The 18,782-nt window shown below is 38.1% G+C and overlaps 1 protein-coding gene across 1 annotated transcript; it reads right to left on the reverse strand.

The window, feature by feature from the left end:
- Positions 1 to 321: 321 nt before the first annotated feature.
- LOC136265788 (uncharacterized) lies at positions 322 to 18,065 on the reverse strand. The gene is made up of 2 exons (XM_066060707.1): positions 17,578 to 18,065; positions 322 to 912 (listed from the first exon to the last, which is right to left on the reverse strand). The coding sequence occupies exons 1-2, from the start codon at positions 17,978 to 17,980 to the stop codon at positions 488 to 490; spliced, it is 828 nt and encodes a 275-aa protein (XP_065916779.1). The 5' UTR covers positions 17,981 to 18,065; the 3' UTR covers positions 322 to 487.
- Positions 18,066 to 18,782: the final 717 nt, after the last annotated feature.

An 18,782-nucleotide genomic window follows, 5' to 3' on the forward strand; every position in this document is an offset into this window, starting at 1 on the left:
ATCAAGTTGTGGGCAATGTTGAGTGTGGTAAGCTCAACAAATGTGCACACACACTGAGGAAAAGTGTTAAACTGATTATAACTGATATTTAGACTTTTCAAGTTGGGAGCTACTGCAGAGATAGGTAAACTTTTCAAACAATTGTAGGACAAGTCAAGTACAGACAGAGAAGCAGACCATCTTGGCACATTCGGAATCTCCACAATTTGATTATGTGACACGTTTAAATCAACAACGCTAGGAAGCTCTAGCAAACATGGAGGAATTTCACGTAACTTATTATGTTGCAAATCAATCTTAGTGCATTGTTTTAAGTAGCTACCCATCTCTGGAGGAAGAGAAGCAAAGTTATTATGAGCTAAGCTTAACTTTTTTACCCAATCAACCTTTTGCAACCATGAAGTCTCTAATTGTATCAAACGCAATCCGTGCCATTCTACAGTGCCATTTTCTTTGTCAACATCAGTCCTAACCAAAAGCTCCTCTCTCACTGCATATGCACTGGACCTTCGTGATATCTCGATAGGAACCACTGTCTTAATGATTTGATGCAGACAATACGCTGAAGTTCAGCTAAGTCATCATCATCCTCCGTCAGTTGTGTCTTAGTGTCTAGTCCTTGTAAATCTTCACCATAAAGCTTCAGAACAAGGTGTTGGTCATTATCTACGGCTGCCTTTATTAGTAGTAGCATTGCTGTTACCGCATGTTTCTGTAATCTGCGACTCTCTCTCAGAGCTTCATCAATATGTGATGCACCACGAAGGATAAGCTTTCCAACATTGGTGAGGTTTCCTTTCTCCACGGCAATTATCAGAGCACGGTCCAAGCAATTTCCTTCCAAATGTTCAAATGGTACCATCAGTAGATCATTGAGATTAGGACCATCAGTGTACACCTCTTTGATGATTTCTATATAAAAATCATGTAATAAACTCAGAACGTACCACTCAAGATTTAACATGCAGGTGGTATAAAGAAACGTGAATTTAGAAAAGTGTAAATATCATACAATAGTAACTTCATATAATAATATAAGGGGGTAAATTTTAGGCATTAACATGCTTGGATGACATATTATAAGAGATCATAGCTAGCGTAGCTGGCATGAATTCTAGATTTTTATATATGACAATTTGTGACCTGCTGAGTGAAACCTTGACTTGTTTGCATTTTCCTCGAACTTCATGTTATGACATTTTTTGTTTCTAGCGGAATGGGCTGTTTAAGTTTCAGCCTTATCTAGTAAGATCTTTTGGAGTTATAGTAATAGACAACAAGAATAGCAAAACAATTGATTTGTACAGCAACTATACCGGAAAAAAACTACAGGTGAATGTTTAATCAATTATAATTCTTGAGTGCAATGGGCTACAGAGTTGGGACTTGAGTCATTCTATTCACCATGAACTGAGACATTCATCAATGTGTGTATACTCTTGCCATTAAGCAAGAAGGCTGTTCTAGCTGAGAAACGGTAACGGTTAAGTCATATTTTACTGGAATGTAAACAAATGCACATACGTAACTCATGTTTGCCACATGGCAGAGAAACAAAGCAACAGTATTCTTATTCTCCATGAAGAGGAAAATCCAGTAGTGTATTGGAGACCTCAATTCGTGCTTTCTTTCACAGCTTACTGTAGTGATTAAAACATGCATAAAATTATTTTTGTAGAGTTATTTTACCAATGTATTTCAATGACATTAATTTTATCTAAAACAACAAGTCGAGTTTTCACTCAGTAGGTCACATTTGCTTTTCAAGGAAGATTCTTACTACAGCTGCAGGATTAGCAGCAGATGTACATATCAATGGCTTATGATATTTATGTGTAAAAATATGAGTTTTTATCCAGAAAACAAGATGTTTTACTGCCATCACAAACAAGAGAAATACTTGTAACCTCAAAACATATCCATGGTTATATTTTGTGGTGAACATCGCTTTTATGGGTTTCTGGTACAGAAGTCACAGCATTACAGTGTCACATTACAGAAAACTCAGTTAATAAAGTCCAGAGGCATAGCAACAAAATTAAAAGTGAGAAGGCTAAGCAGAAGTGGTTATCAGTTGAAACAATTTGTACAATTTGTAAAACTCACTGAGTATGCAGAATGCGCACTTACTAGGAAGTTCTGGGGGCATGTCCCTACAAGAAAGTTTTCCTTTTGAGAATTTCATAACAAATTTGGCTTTATTTGGTATATGATTGCTCTATTGGAGTATTTGACTGTTCTATTAGAGTACATCGATCTTCATAAGTGGAAGGGCTAAGCCCCCCTCTAAAATAAGAGTAGGGTATCTAGCCCTTGTAGCCCTTCCTGTTACTGCACCTATGTAAAAGCCACATAAAAAATCTATAATGTACGTAACTTTAGAGCACCACAAGATAAGAAATAGATTACATTAATGCAACATTAGTAAACAATAGTACATTTGTAAAACAATGACATCTTTTTACCAGGCTGTAGGACCAGGTGTCCTACAGACCTTCAGCACTTGTGCTGCACAGCCTTAATAAATAAGAGAATTTGTGTCCTTTGAGTGAAAATGCCAAAATGTGACCTGCTGAGCAAAAACCAGCCAATTTTGCAAATTTTTATCGTTTGCCACAAAGTCATATTGAAATACACCAGTAAAAATACATGTGCTACATAAAAATTTATGCAAATTTTAATCATGTTTGTACACACTGAAATTATGTTTAAATTAATAAAACTTATACAATACTGGATCTGCCTGCTTATGGAGAGTAAGAAAATCTTTGTTTCATGTTCCCACAGCAAAGGATACATAAGTTATGGGTGTTTATTTACAATGCAGTAAAAACAACATTCACTGTCATCATTTCTTAGTTGGAATGACCTTCTTCTTTGTCAACATGGGGGAGTACAGGGAAAGCACTCTATACTTTGATTTGTTTGCCAGTTCATGGTGCACAGATTGAACCAAGTCCCATTTTTGTAACTTGCTATAATCATGGGTTATGATAATGATTGATTATCTAAGTGCCTGCAATTTATTTGCCATGTTGATGCTGTAAAAATGATGCTGTAAAAATCAAGTTTATCACTGTTCCAACTGTCAAGCGCTATAGTTCCAAGACCATTTATCATAAAAAGCTGAAACTTTAGCTGTCCACTCTTTTGTTACCATAGATTACAGAGATACAATAAAGTGGAATTCAAAGAATGTGAGAAAACAGCCAGTTTTTGCTCAGCTAGTCACAAATGACTATTCGTTACAGTATATTATGTCAACAGGTGTATGTTTTATTAAAGTATTACACAGAGATGAATGACTATATAATTTTCAGATAATTACAGTACATGAATGCCTCCTTCCTCTAATATTAATCCAGATAATTGACTCACGTTTAGTAAAAGGTAGCTTTTTAAACCAGGTACAGGTATGCGTCTGGTTTATTGAAAATGTTTTCATAAAAGTGTGTGTGAGTGTGGAGTATGTGTGTGTGTGCACCTACCTATCTATGTTTATCCATATGCACCCACGTGACCAAAATTGTTAAATGGTAAAAGCAGCTTGTATGCAAGAAGCAAATCTCCTCAGACTTAATGAATTATTTTCCCTTCAAGTTTTACAGATGTTAACTAAACAACTATGGTACAGGCCTTGTAGATGCCGGGAATAGCCTATCCCTGCAAGTTGAAGGGGGAATGTCCACTATGTACTCGATCAAAGGTGAAGAGCAGCTTTGAGGCTGTATTGAAAGTATTTGTGGAGGAAACACAATAGTCAAACTATAAAACAGGTTAGAAGATATTTCTATGTGCAATATGTTGTTAAAAGAAGTTTGTTTAACAAGAACTTCTTTAGTACTGCATAGCAACGTAATTTAAGAAGATCACAAAAAAATCATGAACTAGGAAATCTGAAAGATTAGAATAACTTAACTTATGTATTATTGCTATTGCAAAACCAAACACCTATTAGCTAAAATAGCAACATAGTATCAAGACACACGCCTGACGGTAGCGTGTCGTGCGGCCCAAGAAGCCGGCACGTAACACCCGTGAGTATATTGACAGGAAGAAAGAAAACGCAATTTGCGCACCTCCGTAGCTCTGTGCTTCCTTGATGAAACAAGACGATTTTTACTGTGGACATGCCCTCCAACTGAAGCACTCCACATTCCAAATTGAGCGAAATCATTTTGCGAGTTCCCGAGATATGCGACTTCAAAAATTGGCTCAGTTTCTTCGTTTTTTTTTTTCTTTTAATTTTTCTTTTTCTTGTCGCAGACTTACAAAAACTGCTATAAAACTCGAATGCCATATCCGATTGCCTTGAAATTTGGCACACAGAAGGGGGATATAAGCGCGCATCTCGGTACCAACTTTGGCTGGAATACGATAAACAGGCAAAGAGTTATCAGCAATTATTCACGAAACATAACACCAATATGTTGTCACGCCTACAGGGTAAACCGCGTATGGGAAGAAGCTGAAAATCGGTGGGTGAATAGGTTAACTATATAACCTCAAACCTTTTGTAGTTTGAAAGAAATCGAGCTAAAAAACAGGAAGATACAACGAAAAAACCAACAGTGTGTAACAATTATGCAATCGAGATTAGCTAATAAAAAAAACCATTGCTTGCCACGCCTACCAGATAAACCGCTTGGGATAATGCTTTGAAAATCGTTGTACAGATGGAGTAATCATCTTAGAAAGGCTCATCAATAGTGTAGAAGAATCAGATTTAAAGCCACGGAGTTATAACATGAAATCCAACTTGGTGCAGCAAATGCAGATCTAGATACTCTAATAGAGCAGTCATCCTAATAGAGCAGTCACCCTGAAAAGAATTCAAGAGATCAGCTAGAAATAAGAAACCTGTATAGAGATCAGCTACACACAAGTCACCCTATAGAGATATCAGCTAGAAGAAGTTACCTTGTAGGGAGTTCATGAAACTATGGAAAGAGATAGTTCAGCTAGAAAAAATCACCTTGTAGGGTTCAGCTACAAAGAAACCACCATGTAGAGAGTTCAGCTACAAACAAATCGCCCTATGGAGAGATCAATAGAAGAAGTTACCTTGCAGAGAGTTCAGCTACAAAGAAACCATCTTGTAGAGAGTTCAGCTACAAACAAATCTCCCTGTAGAGAGATTAGCTAGAAGAAGTTACCTTGTAGAGAGTTCAGCTACAAAGAAACCATCATGTAGAGAGTTCAGCTACAAACAAATCTCCCTGTAGAGAGATCAGCTAGAATAAGTTACCTTGTAGAGGGTTCAGCTTCAAAAAAATTACCCATTGGAAAGATCAGCTAGAAGAGGTCACCTTGTAGAGAGTTCAGTTACAAAGAAACCACCATGTAGAGAGCTCAGTTACAAACTAGTGACCTTGTAGAGACATCAGCTAGAAGAAGTTACCTTGTAGAGAGTTCAGCTACAAAGAAACCATTCTTTAAAGAGCTCAGCTGCAAATAAATCACCTGTACAGAATTCAGCTACAAATAAATCACCCTGTAGAAAGAAGCTAGAAAAAGTTACCTTGTAGAGAGTTCAGTTACAAAGAAACCACCATGTAGAGAATTCAGCTACAAACTAGTGACCCTGTAAAGACATCAGCTAGAAGAAGTTACCTTGAGAAAGTTCAGCTACAAAGAAACCATTCTGTAAAGAGCTCAGCTGCAAACAAATCACCTATACAGAATTCAGCTACAAACAAATCACCCTGTAGAGAGATCAGCTAGAAGAAATTACCTTGAAGATAGTTCAGCTACAAACAAATCACCCTGTAAAAAGATCAGTTAGAAGAAGTTACTTTGTAGAGAGTTCAGCTACAAAGAAACCATTTTGTAAAGAGCTCAGCTGCAAACAAATCACCTGTACAGAATTCAGCTACCAACAAATCACCCTGTAGAGAGATCAGCTAGAAGAAGTTACCTTGTAGATAGTTCAGCTACAAACAAATCTCCCTGTACAGAGATCAGCTAGAAGAAATTACCTTGTAGAGAGTTCAGCTACAAAGAAACCACCATGTAGAGAGTTCAGCTGCAAAGAAATCACCACTGCCCAAATTTCAAGGCAATAGCTCTTTCCAATCTGAAGTTATAAATTGTCAAAGTTGGCAAATTGGATGTGTGCGGAAGGCCCCTTTACGCACATCCGGTCACATATGTATTATATATGTGACCGGGCCTGCGAAAACAGGGCATGTGGGCACAAACTACACCCCATCACTCTACAGGTCATATCTCAGTACTGGTAAAGTATTTTTCATTCTGCAACTTGCATCATGATGCCAATTAAATGCTTACTAAAAACTAAAAATTGCAATGCCATAGCATAATGGTACAAAAAGTTATTAGTGATGAAAGTTTGAAAAAGTAGGCAAAAATCATGTGCCCACATGCCCTATTTTCGCAGGCCCGGTCACATATATAATTTGTACATTTACTGATAAAATATTTAGAGTACATCTACTTCATCTTTTCTTCTTCCTGTAGTAAAGAAATAAAACATAGGTTTAAAAAGTCCCAAAGCTGGCCATAGGCCGGCTTTGGGGTATACAAATACAAAAAAGAAATGAATCTAATCCAAAACAGCCAAGCTGTAAAAAAAGTGTGTGGCCCTCAGAAAGGCTATGGTGAAAAAAGATGTGAAATCCAAGGTGGCGGCCAAGAAATGGCTGTGATGGTAGGTTAATGGTAAAAATTTTAATAACGACAATTCAGGTGAATTTTTGTGCTGCTTCACAAAATTTACCTGAATTGTCATTATTAAAATTTTTACCATTAACCTACCATCACAGCCATTTCTTGGCCGCCACCTTGGATTTCACATCTTTTTTCACCATAGCCTTTCTGAGGGCCGCACACTTTTTTTACAGCTTGGCTGTTTTGGATTAGATGTAATTGTTTGGGACAAGCTGGTCCCCTGGGCAACATCAGCAGTGCTGCCTGCCCAGTATTAAATAAATAAATAAGTAATTTATATATAGTTCATTAATTCCAGATGAGCTAGCTAGCTGCATGGCAGCTGGTGTTTAGAAGTAGCACAACATCACCTTGTTCTATATCCATTCAAGCTGTGAAAAGGTACAGCCTTCAAAGGTCTAGGTTGAAAAAATGATATCAAAGGTAGTCGTTGCTATGATGTTAATGCTAATGAATTTAAACAATGACATTACTACCACTGTTAAAATCAACCTACACATTAACATTATTGCAGGAATGCATTTTTTGGTTGCAATTTTTAATTTATTGTTACTGGGCAGATGGCATTCCGATGTGCCCAGAGACGAATAACACTCCAAGGAAATTACACACATACACATGATTACAGTACAGCTATATTAAGTATCATGTCTAGTAATTTGTTAGTAAATATGTCAATATGTTCTGAGTTAATCACCAAAGTTATTCCAGTCAATAATTCTTCTTGGAAAGAAGAAGCGCTGGCAGTAAATGGTTCGAGTACCTGGATGGATAAAGTGGTTAGGGTGGTGGTGCTTAGTTGAACATTAAGTGGTTAAGAAGTATGATGGTATTGATAGGCCAGGTAAGTTGTGGATTTCCTTATACAAAGTTTGGAGTCTGTTAATCTTACGTCTTGATTCAAGGGTGGACCAGTTTAAAGTATCTAACATGTTTGATACATTAATACAGTATCACAAGGTTTTTAACCCTGTTACAGCAACTCAAGTGACCCACCCTATATGACAAAAGTACTATTGGACTGAATCCACTGTAGTATTACAAGTATATTGAATCAGAAACTATAAACCATGGAGACAGTATGTTAGTCATAGGGGTGTGCGATAATGAAAATTTTATTATTGTGATACTGTACCACATTATTACGATTATCACAATACTTTACTACACAAATTAGACACTGTAAACGCGTCATAAATAAATTATCACTGTGTCACTTATTATGCAGTTGTGCTTGCTTTATAGCTACCTGTACATCTGGAAACCAGTATCATGACAAAAAATTAAAAGTATTCATTAGAATTGTACCTGGAATTGTAAAATTATTCTCATTTCAGGTTGGCCACATTTAGTTTACAGATTGAAGTATCCTATTATCTAATCCAAAACAGCCAAGCTGTAAAAAAAGTGTGCGGCCCTCAGAAAGGCTATGGTGAAAAAAGATGTGAAATCCAAGGTGGCGGCCAAGAAATGGCTGTGATGGTAGGTTAATGGTAAAAATTTTAATAATGACACTTCAGGTAAATTTTGTGAAGCGGCACAAAAATTCACCTGAATTGTCGTTATTAAAATTTTTACCATTAACCTACCATCACAGCCATTTCTTGGCCACCACCTTGGATTTCACATCTTTTTTCACCATAGCCTTTCTGAGGGCCGCACACTTTTTTTACAGCTTGGCTGTTTTGGATTAGATTTCATTTCTTTTTGTATTTGTATACCCCAAAGCCGGCCTATGGCCAGCTTTGGGACTTTTTAACCTATGTTTTTTTTCTTTATTACAGGAAGAAGAAAAGATGAAGTAGATGTACTCTAAATATTTTATCAGTAAATGTACAAATTATATATATGTGACCGGATTTGTGAAAAGGGGTCTTCCACACACATCCAATTTACGAACTTTGGCAGTTCATAATGTCAGATAGAAAAATAGTATTGCCTTGAAATTTGGACAGTGATGAGTAACAACATAGGTTAATACATGAACAAAATTTCAGGTTAGTATCTTCTTTGAGCACAAAGGTATGGTCATTCATTACTGTTTCACCAGTGATTCCGCATCATTGAATTCACCTCTCATTTCTTGAGTAATCAGTATCCAGCAGTGGATATAGTGTTCAGCACAGATGTTTTGCACAAGTACACCGCACAACAACCGAAATTAAGGCGCAATAAACATTTGTAATAACGCAACTGGTAGGATTTCACCCTATTCTTCACCTTCCATGTGTGCTGTGTCTTTTCTCAAAGGATTTCAACTTCAAATAATGCTCAGTTCATTGAGTTTGACAGCGTAGTGACTCGTGACACAGTAAAAATACGGGAAACCGCCAAAATGTCTAGCTCAATATACGGAGGCGCCCCACTGTTCTAATTAACTGATCACGTGATACCTGCTACAAGACGTTTAGGGCTTAAATCAAGGAGATTTAGCGTGCCTTTGGAAATTTTATTGAAAATTGTAAGATCAGCAAGCAGTCGTGATATGAAGGCTGAAATTGTGTGTCTCACGACCAAATCGTGAGAGTTGAGAGGTCTGCAAATACCTAGAAGGGCTGAAAAAAAAGGCAACCCCATCGTGACGGCCAAGCGCCACACTCGGAGCCAACTTTGGGGAGGCCACCTAAGTAAGGAAATGTTGTTATTCTTATCCTCTTTACCAGTTAGGCACTGGAGGGCATACACAAAAGGCAGAGCCTGTACGAGGTGTTTACCCATGGCCAAGGAGCCTAAGCGAAAATCTTTGAGCTAAATATCATGTATTCTAAAGTGAAACGGGACAAATACCTAGAAGGGCTGAAAAAAAGCCAATCCCATCGTGACTTGATCCACAGGCCACCCAGATTCTTCAGAGACTTAGCACGCAGTATTCCAAATAAATGTTGTCTGTAGTTTTCTACACTTGGAACCACAAGATAATAAGGTAAGGAGTGGTACACGTACCGTCATAGGTGGCGGAAAGGGGGGGGGGAGGCTAGGGGGCTTAGCCCCACCTCAAAATGACACCAGGCCAAAATTATCCTCCTTGGAGTAGGGCTGAAAACTGCGATAAAGATCGAGATACTCTAATAGAGCAGTCACTCTAATAAAGCAGTCACAGTATTAGAGCAGTGTGTAGCGAGCTATGTAAGGATTTTTATGTAGTTTATCAGCTATAAATGTGTAGCTGGTGAAGTGGGAAGCTATTGTCAGCTGGCTGTGACCTTTTTTATTTTTTGATCTCACCTTACGAAACCAGAGACAATGTAGTGCTTCAGTTCATTTTTTTACCAGAAGTCTGGATCCTTCCCTGGTCAGCCCCCCTTATATCAACTACTTCCTCCACCCCTGCATACCGTGGCAATGCAAACTGCATTCCAACAAGGAAAGCAAACTGAAATTTTAAAATCGGACACAAGTAGGCTTAATAGTATTACATTATATACTATATGCCTCACCTTCGCCCGTTTTCAAATTTATAAACGCTGTCATAGGGAAACACTACCTCGCCCAATACCTTTTCAAGTTAGAAGGGAAATCCTGAGACTGATAATGATCTACAAATTTGTTAATAATCTTGTTGAAATTGATACAGGGAACTCACTTATCAAGAATAATTTACCCACCCAAGGACATTCAAATAGATTTAAGCAACCATTTACTAGAGTTAATTCGTTTAAACATTCCTTCTACCCCGATGCAATTAAACTGTGGAATAAATTACCAGATACTATAATTAATTGTACAACATTACAAAACTTTAAAGATCTAATTAACTGTTAATAATATTTGCACACACACTACACCTTTATGTATGTTTACACTCGCTTGTCGAGTCCTGTACATTACATATAACCTCCCTGTACAAAGTCCCCACACTAGCACGGCCAGTTTATTTTGTGACATCAAAAAACGTCACTATGGATATTGTCCATAGGCTGTTGCTATGGACTTTATCCACAATGATGTCACGAGCACAAGATGGCTGCGTTATTTGGGGTACCAATGTACAGGCGTCTATGGAGAAATTGCTTTGATCGATCATATTTCACTCGTAAAGAAAGATACTGACCAGTAGCCAACATGTATGGGTATAACGTAACAAAAACCATTGCAAACAAGCGTTATCTTGAAAATTTTCCACCATGCATTACAAATCGTTTATTGTGTTGTCTTGTACCCATACCTGTTGCTTAGAGCTCAATATCTTCTTCCCTGGCTGAAATATGATTGATCAAAACAATTTCTCCATAGGCGTCTGTACATTAGTTCCCAAAATGACGTGGCCATCTTGTACTCGTGACGTCATTGTGGATAAAGTCCATTGTTCCGGCAGTCATGTGAATAAAATAAAACTTGGACAAAAAAAGGTCCTCAAACGAAAAAAAACAAAACACAAAATTCCTTGAGTGGGAATCAAACTCAGGACCTCTAGCGCTTGGGTCCAGAGTCCTAACCATTGTGCTACATGACTTTTAGCTACCCAACTTCCTTAGTTTCTACCTTATATGTGTCCGAGTGGAGTAACTTCTATATAATATATATTGAAGGTGAAGAAGAAACAAAAGCTGAACCCGACCCTACCCCTAACACTAAAACTACTTTTTGCGTCCCCTAAAGTTGAATGCTTGAGGCAACTTACTAGGCACGTCCCCTAAAGTTGAATGCTCGGGACAACCTACTAGACGCATTCCCTAAAGTCGAATACTCTGGGAAACCTACTAGATGCGTGCCCCAAAGTTGAATACTGGGGGCATAGATACTGGGGGCATAGCATACAACTAGTGTACTTGATAGTGAGAAATCTAGTGGACTGCCAGAACAATAGCCCTGACAAAATATTTCCGGCTGCCGGAACAATAACAACTTCGCTTACGATACAGCATTTCAATAAATAAAAGAAATTTCAGAAATATGAGCATTACACTTCAAAGTATGATCTGATTCATCATACTAAGTGACCGCAGGAGTCATACCGTCAATTTACAGTGTGAGACCAGCCGTTCAAGAGATATTCAGGTTAGACGTAAAAAGCATGCTGGTTTCCAATATATTTTATTTTTACAACCAATGCTACAGTTACAATCTACAAAACAAACTATATAACCACAATGAATAAAATACAACTACTGGGAAAGGGGAACAACAAAGAAAGAACAACTACAGGGAAAGGGAAAGTCATCATCACCACCTTGTAGAGTCCAATAGCTACCTGGTTTCCATTATGAAATTATTATTTTTGCAATTCCGCCATGTTTAAGCAGAATGGCTTGTATAGCGCTTTAACAACAATAATTACAGAATGAAAACGATTCTAAGAAATGTTTTAGAAGTTCATTGTGGTAGCCTCCATATACCCTGTAGCCTCTATAGTCTACACTGGAGTGCTGATAATTGCTATATACCTGCTGATAATTGATGACTTACGCCCACAGTACACAAAAACAGTCTATTGTTACCAAGTTAAACTTCATTCACTTTCATTCCTATCTATAGCTATTCAAACACTAACCAGCACTTCTTATCACTTTCATTACAGCAGGTTTACAACATGATTCTGCCATCTGTTTCGGTGTTTTGACATATTCATCTATCACAGAAATATCTACGTTGTTGGCTAAAAGCACTCGTACACAATCCACACAACCGGTAGATGCTGCTACGTGTAGTAAAGACCATCCACTGTTGGTACGGCTGTTTACATCGCCACCATGACGAAGTAGTAACTGTAACACTCTAACGTGACCATTGCCGACTGCTTTGTGCAGAGGTGTGTACCCAAACATTCCACGACGACATTTGAGTCGTGACAGGAGATTGTTGCAACTGGAAATAAACTCTTCAATTTTCTTATACTTTCCACAATTACACCAGTTATGAAGGCAGCCGTCCTTGCTAATCCCTCCATGCGCCATAGTACAAATCGGGGGTTCCGCAACTCTGATAAATGCTGTACGAGATTCAAATCTTTATGATTTGGAAATTTCAAGATTTCAAAGCATTTAAAATCTTAGATATCCGGGACAGTATCATCATGTGATACGTAGTATACGGAAATTCACGGAATTCTTTGCACAGCTTAGATTTTGTTGCTAAGGATGCCGACGTAACACATGTAACGCTGCAAGTACGGAAGTATGCAGGAAATATACGGAACTTTACAACAGTTTCAGAGATTTCAGAATTCAAAGTCAGAGATTTCAACAAGATTTGACAGAAGGCTGTACGGTAGTTGCGGACCTCTCATTTCTCAGACAGGATACCATAATGCCTCATTAATCCGCACAAATTTATTTCAGGCACTTGGCAACGATCCCTTCAGACGCACTTAATTAGGTGGGTGTGTGAAATGATCGTACACTGCCGACTTATTTGAATAAGGAGGGTCGATTGAACTCACATGTCGATTCTTCTTTAATTAAACGTTTCCTGGTATGCGTGCAAGTGACTCTCCACAGGCAACAATCCCTCCTTCTCTCCTGATTACCTCATATCACCCAGATATTGTTTTTTACAATGAAAGCAGCAACTTGGTGGCCTTGTTAGAACTGACATGTCCCTTAGCTAGATTCAGTTGAACACCTCAAATCTGCCAGGGATCGAAAAGAAGGGAAGAGAGAGTACCAAGAGTTGCAGTCAGAATTTGATCATCAAAGAATTCCTTGTTTTTATGATGCCATTGAAATAAGTGTTTTAGGCCACTAGTTGCCAGCATCTTTGTCATCATTTATGAACTGTGTTAACTTTATTCAAAATGAGATCAAGATTTCTAAATCCACCTGCAGAAGGATTTTTGACTTGGCTGTTACCGTTTCTTTTTCTTCATCACGAAGAATTTTTATGGCAAGAGATTGCCCTGAATGGTCTGAAGATGCTTGAATGTTGTCAACTCTATTATTTATTGTAATTACATTATTTTTGTGTGTGTTGCTGTAACTAGTTTTTTTCCCTTGCCACACCCACTTGTGGGAATTCTATTGCCTTCTCTGTGGTAGTGTGTGTCCGAGGACTCACTTGCTCACTTAATTAGCTATAGCTATTTTTGTACATTGTCATTTTTTTGTTCATCACCAATGATAGTTTCTCTCTCATGCTCTTTATTTTTGTGATCAGTAAGAAATATATTTATGAACTTTCGCCCCAATGGCGGATCCAGAATGGGGCATTTGGGGCAAATTTGCCCTCCCTCCCCCTTATGGAATAGTCATATAGCTACTTCTTCTGAATATTGATATGCTAAACTGTCAGACCAAAATAACATGCACATTTTACTAGAATATATTAACCCAAAATAAATTAAACTAACTATGAAATTGCCACCTAGCACCTTTGTGTGTCTAAGCAACTCAAAAATAATTATCATGTTGCTGCTTTTGAAGACCTTCTAAATCGTTTAAACAGTTTTTATGCACTTGTCAATTTCATACCCCCACCTGCGGGGACAGGGGATTTGACAAATTGTGGAGTCAAATTCCCCAATACTGGGGCAAAATCGGCTGTCAAATCCCCACAATGTCTCCACCCCCTAGTAGGGGATTTGACAATGCCTCAAAGATGACTAAGCGCATAATTATTTCATGCATGTGACTAGTAATTGACCTGGTATACACCTTAAAGTTTGATTTGTGACTGGGCCTGTGAAAACAGGGCATGTGGGCACATGATTTTTGCCTACGTTTTCAAGCTTCCTTTACTCACAACGTTTTATACCATTTTGCTATGGCAATGAAACTTTTAGCCCTTAGTAAGTAAGCTTTTAGTTGGCTTTATGATGCAAGTTACAGAATTCAAAGATTCTGTTCCAGTACTGAGATATGACCTGTAGTGCGACAGCATGTAGTTTGTGCTCACATGCCCTGTTTTCGCAGGCCTGGTCACATTTATTGTTTAGACAACTACCGAAAATCGGTCAGTGAATTGGACAACTGTCAATTGCCTCAGCAAGAAGCAATGTCAATTCCCCACTTGGGGTGTGGGGACGCCCGGGGGTGGGGCATGAAGTTGAGAAGTGCATTAAGATGTCACAACTATCTGTAAAGGCCAAAATGGCAAAAATCAAAAATGACACACTACTGAGAGGTGATGGTTTGCTGTTGCGAAAACACAGCATCCAACAAGAGAATCTGGTTTTCCCCAACCACTCTTACAGCTTAGCCTGTTTGAGCCCCTCCTCTTGCCAGCTCCTGGTTCGGGTCCCTGTGTAAACATGTGTATTTCTTGACCGCCACCTTTAATTTCACATCTTTTTTCACACTGGCTTTTTGGATGCCGCACCCTTTTTTACAGTTTGGCTGTTTTTGATTAGATACTATATACAAAGCTACATGCTGTACATACAATGCAACCATGTTTATTATGTAAATCTAATTGCGCAAGTAAAGACTGAATTAGGGATTAAATGTTCACTAGTATGTCAACAGGTGTAAGTGACCTCCCTTGATTTCCTATGATCCCTAATCAAACCTAAAATTCCTTTTACTTGTTTGTTTACTTTTTTGTAACATCATTATGACTAGTGAACCAACGTATACCACATCAGAAGAAAAGATGGTGCCAGAATTAATATTTTTCATCTGAATGCGAGCCTCAGCTATCAATTTTTGTGAAGCAAGCATCCATTACATTTTCCTTTCAACCCATTACACAGCGCTACAAACAAAGAACAGTAGGAGTGCCTCTGCAATCAATCCAATCACCATGAAACATACAGACAATTGCCAACCCCAACTATCCATTACTGACTCAAATGTAAAGTGGCCATTATGCTTCGATTAACCTATTTTCAGCTTGTTACACAGTGTTGCAAATGAAGAACACTATCAGAAGCACTTCTGCAATCACCATGGAAAATATGGATAGCAAAGGTAAGCCCATGATGTGTGCATTGTACATATTGCAGTTTGCCAAAAGGTATGTCTCAGGATGAAGCGACATTAAACAGTGAAAAATCAAGCCCGTAGCCTTAGCCGCTATCGAGTTACACTTGCCAGAAGGAATCAGGCAGGCAGGCAGCTGGTAGAAGATTCCAAATAAATTTAAGGAAATTCTATGACTATTGGAAGCATTTAGGATCGTACTGAAGGCACTTTTAGGCTTGGTTATACCTAACCAATACTGCCAAGGTACCAGAGTGGCATTGTGAAGCTGACTTTGGTGATATTTTTGGCCAGAACTCCATGATCCTTAATATATCTGACCTGTTGAGTGAAAACTGACCATTTTCACAAAATTCTATTTTGCTATGAAACAAACTGGGTAAAAATACGCGTGCTAAACAAAAATTTTATGCACGTTTCAATCGCTTCGTTATGTACTAAAATGAAGCTAAAATCAATAAAAACTAAACACCACCAGATTCTTCTATTCATTGGCAGTAAGAATTGTTGTTTCATGTTTGTACAGCATACGGTATGTCAGTTATGGGTGCCTATTGATGATGCGGTAGAAATAAAGTGTACTGTCGTAATTTAGTTGTTGAAATGGCCTTCTCATTTGTCCACAAGAAGACGTACAGGAAAAACACTATACCTTCATCGATGTGTCAGTTCATGGTGAACAGACTAAGCCAAACCCCATCTTCATAGCTTGTTTCAGTCATGAGTTATGCTTATGGTCGATTATGTAAGCGCTTGTAATTTGACATATCGATCGTTGCTGTACAAATCGAGCTTGTTCCTGCTCCAAATGTCTATCATTATATATTTATCACAAAAGGCTGAAACTTTGGCTCTCCACTCCTTTGTTACTATAGATAAAAGGGAAGCAATAAAATGGAATTCAAGGAATGTGTGAAAACGGCCAGTTTTTTGTTCAGCAGGTCACATATGATGGAACTAGACATCGAAACGCAATCTTGTGGTAACACGTCTCATATGTGCTTCCCATATACTGTAAGTACCACAATAACGTGTACCTGAAACCACAAAATCAAATGTAATTTGCCTTACTTGAGTAAGACTAAATAAACCAATTTGTTACTTCCTATCTCCACTCATAGCAATACCATATCAGCAATTTATATTCAATTGGTGGCTAAACGCAGCCATGAAACAAATGCTTAAGTTAGCTATTAGCTCCTGAGGTTAAGAAAGTTGCATACTGATCTTGAGTCATGTGAGCATATAATTCAGCTATCTGGTTGATAAAAATGAAATCAATAAAAAGTCACTCATCCGCAATGCTATTTAGAGTATTGGTGGCTGAGAATGTAAAGATTAAGTTATGAGGCTCAGCTGCTGTGAAGCAGACACTAAATTCATGATGGTTTGCAATGTAGGTAAGATAATAACTACATATTTATGTTTTCTTATATTTGTACTAAAAGAACTAGCTAGCGTAAATCACCAATTATCAGCACAATTTCATTACGCAATTGTAACTCCTTTTTAAAAACTTCTGACGTGTTTTAATCTGATCACACACACACGCACAAAAAATTTACAATGCAGCATTTCAATAAATAAAAGAAAAAGAAACTTCAGATGTATGAACATCACACCTTGAAGTATCATCACACTAAGTGACCACAGGAGTCATACCATCAGGAGTCATACCATCAGGAGTTATACCATCAGGAGTTATACCATCAATTTACAGGTTGAAGTCATCCATTCAAGAGACAATCAGGTTAGACGTAAAAGCATAGTCTGGATTCCAATATAATAATTATTTTATGCAATTCCATGCTTAACCAGAATGGCTCGTATGGGCGCTTTAACAACACTGAATAATCACCGGATGAAAACGATTCTAAGAAATGTTTTAGAAGCCCATTATGGTAGCCTCAATATACGCTGTAGCCTCTACAGTTTACGAGTGCCGATAATTGGCGACATATACGCTAATTGCCCACAAAAACAGTCTATTGTTACCACTTTCATTCATATCTATAGCTATTCAAACACTAACCAGCACTTCTTATCACTTTCATTACAGCGTATTTACGACATGATTCTGCTATTTGTTTTGGTGTTTTGCCATATTCATCCGTCACAGAAATATCTGCATTGTTGGCTAAAAGCACTCGTACACAATCCACACGACCAGTAGATACTGCTAAGTGTAGTAAAGACGATCCATTGTCGGTACGGCTGTTTACATCGCCACCATGATGAAGCAGTAATTGTAACACTTTAACGTGACCATTGATAACTGCTTCGTGCAGAGGTGTGTACCCAAATATTCCAAGACGGCATTCGAGTCGTGACTGGAGATCATTGCAAGTGGAAATAAACTCTTCAATTTTCTTATACTTTCCTCTATTACACCAGTTATGTAGGCGGCCGTCCTTACTAATCCCTCTATGCGCCATAGTACAAACCGGGGTCCGCAAATCTGAAAAATCCTGTACAAGATTTCAGATCTTTGTGATTTGGCAAGACTTCAAGCATTTAAAATCTTAGATATCAAGAACAGTAGTATCACGTGATACGTAGCATCATGTGATACGTAGAATTCTTTGTCTAGTTACCGCGGATTGCACATCCGTAGTCACCAATGTCTATGGTGTCACGTGAAAATGGGCCAATGAGAACGAAATTTGAATGGAAGTCCTCACATTTGATTGGCTATTTGGTTGAATCCAAAAAAAAATTATGACAACGGATGCGCAATCCACGATATACAGAGGTTTGCGGAATGTTTGCAACAAAACCGTAAAACGCCAAAAGAAAAACGTGATCCATCAACTTTGAAATGCGTCACCACAACTTTGATAGGTCACGTTTCTGGTGGCTTCCTGTATTGCAAAGATTCCGCAATCCTCTGTACAGTATTTTCGTCGTAAAGGATGCCGACGTAGCACACGTGACGCTGCAAACACGGAAGTATACAGGAACGGTTTTGTAATGACCATTGTATGTGTTTGTTAGATGAATTGTAATTTTCTGCTTTTGTAGTTTCGTTTTTTGTAGGTGTAGTTTTTTATAATTGTAAGTTTTTAGTGTGCGTTGTTATGTAGAGTCAACTATCCTCCAATAATCAGGTATGTAGGATTAATAGCGTGAGAGCTGCAGCTAATATATGCAAGGTCCGATAAATTCCACGTTCGAACAAAACCATCCATTTACGAACATTGATTGCGTTTTACTACCAGAAAATAATGCCCAATTATT

This window comes from Dysidea avara, chromosome 1, assembly GCF_963678975.1.
Source record: "Dysidea avara chromosome 1, odDysAvar1.4, whole genome shotgun sequence".
In the NCBI taxonomy this organism is placed as follows: Eukaryota; Metazoa; Porifera; class Demospongiae; order Dictyoceratida; family Dysideidae; genus Dysidea; species Dysidea avara.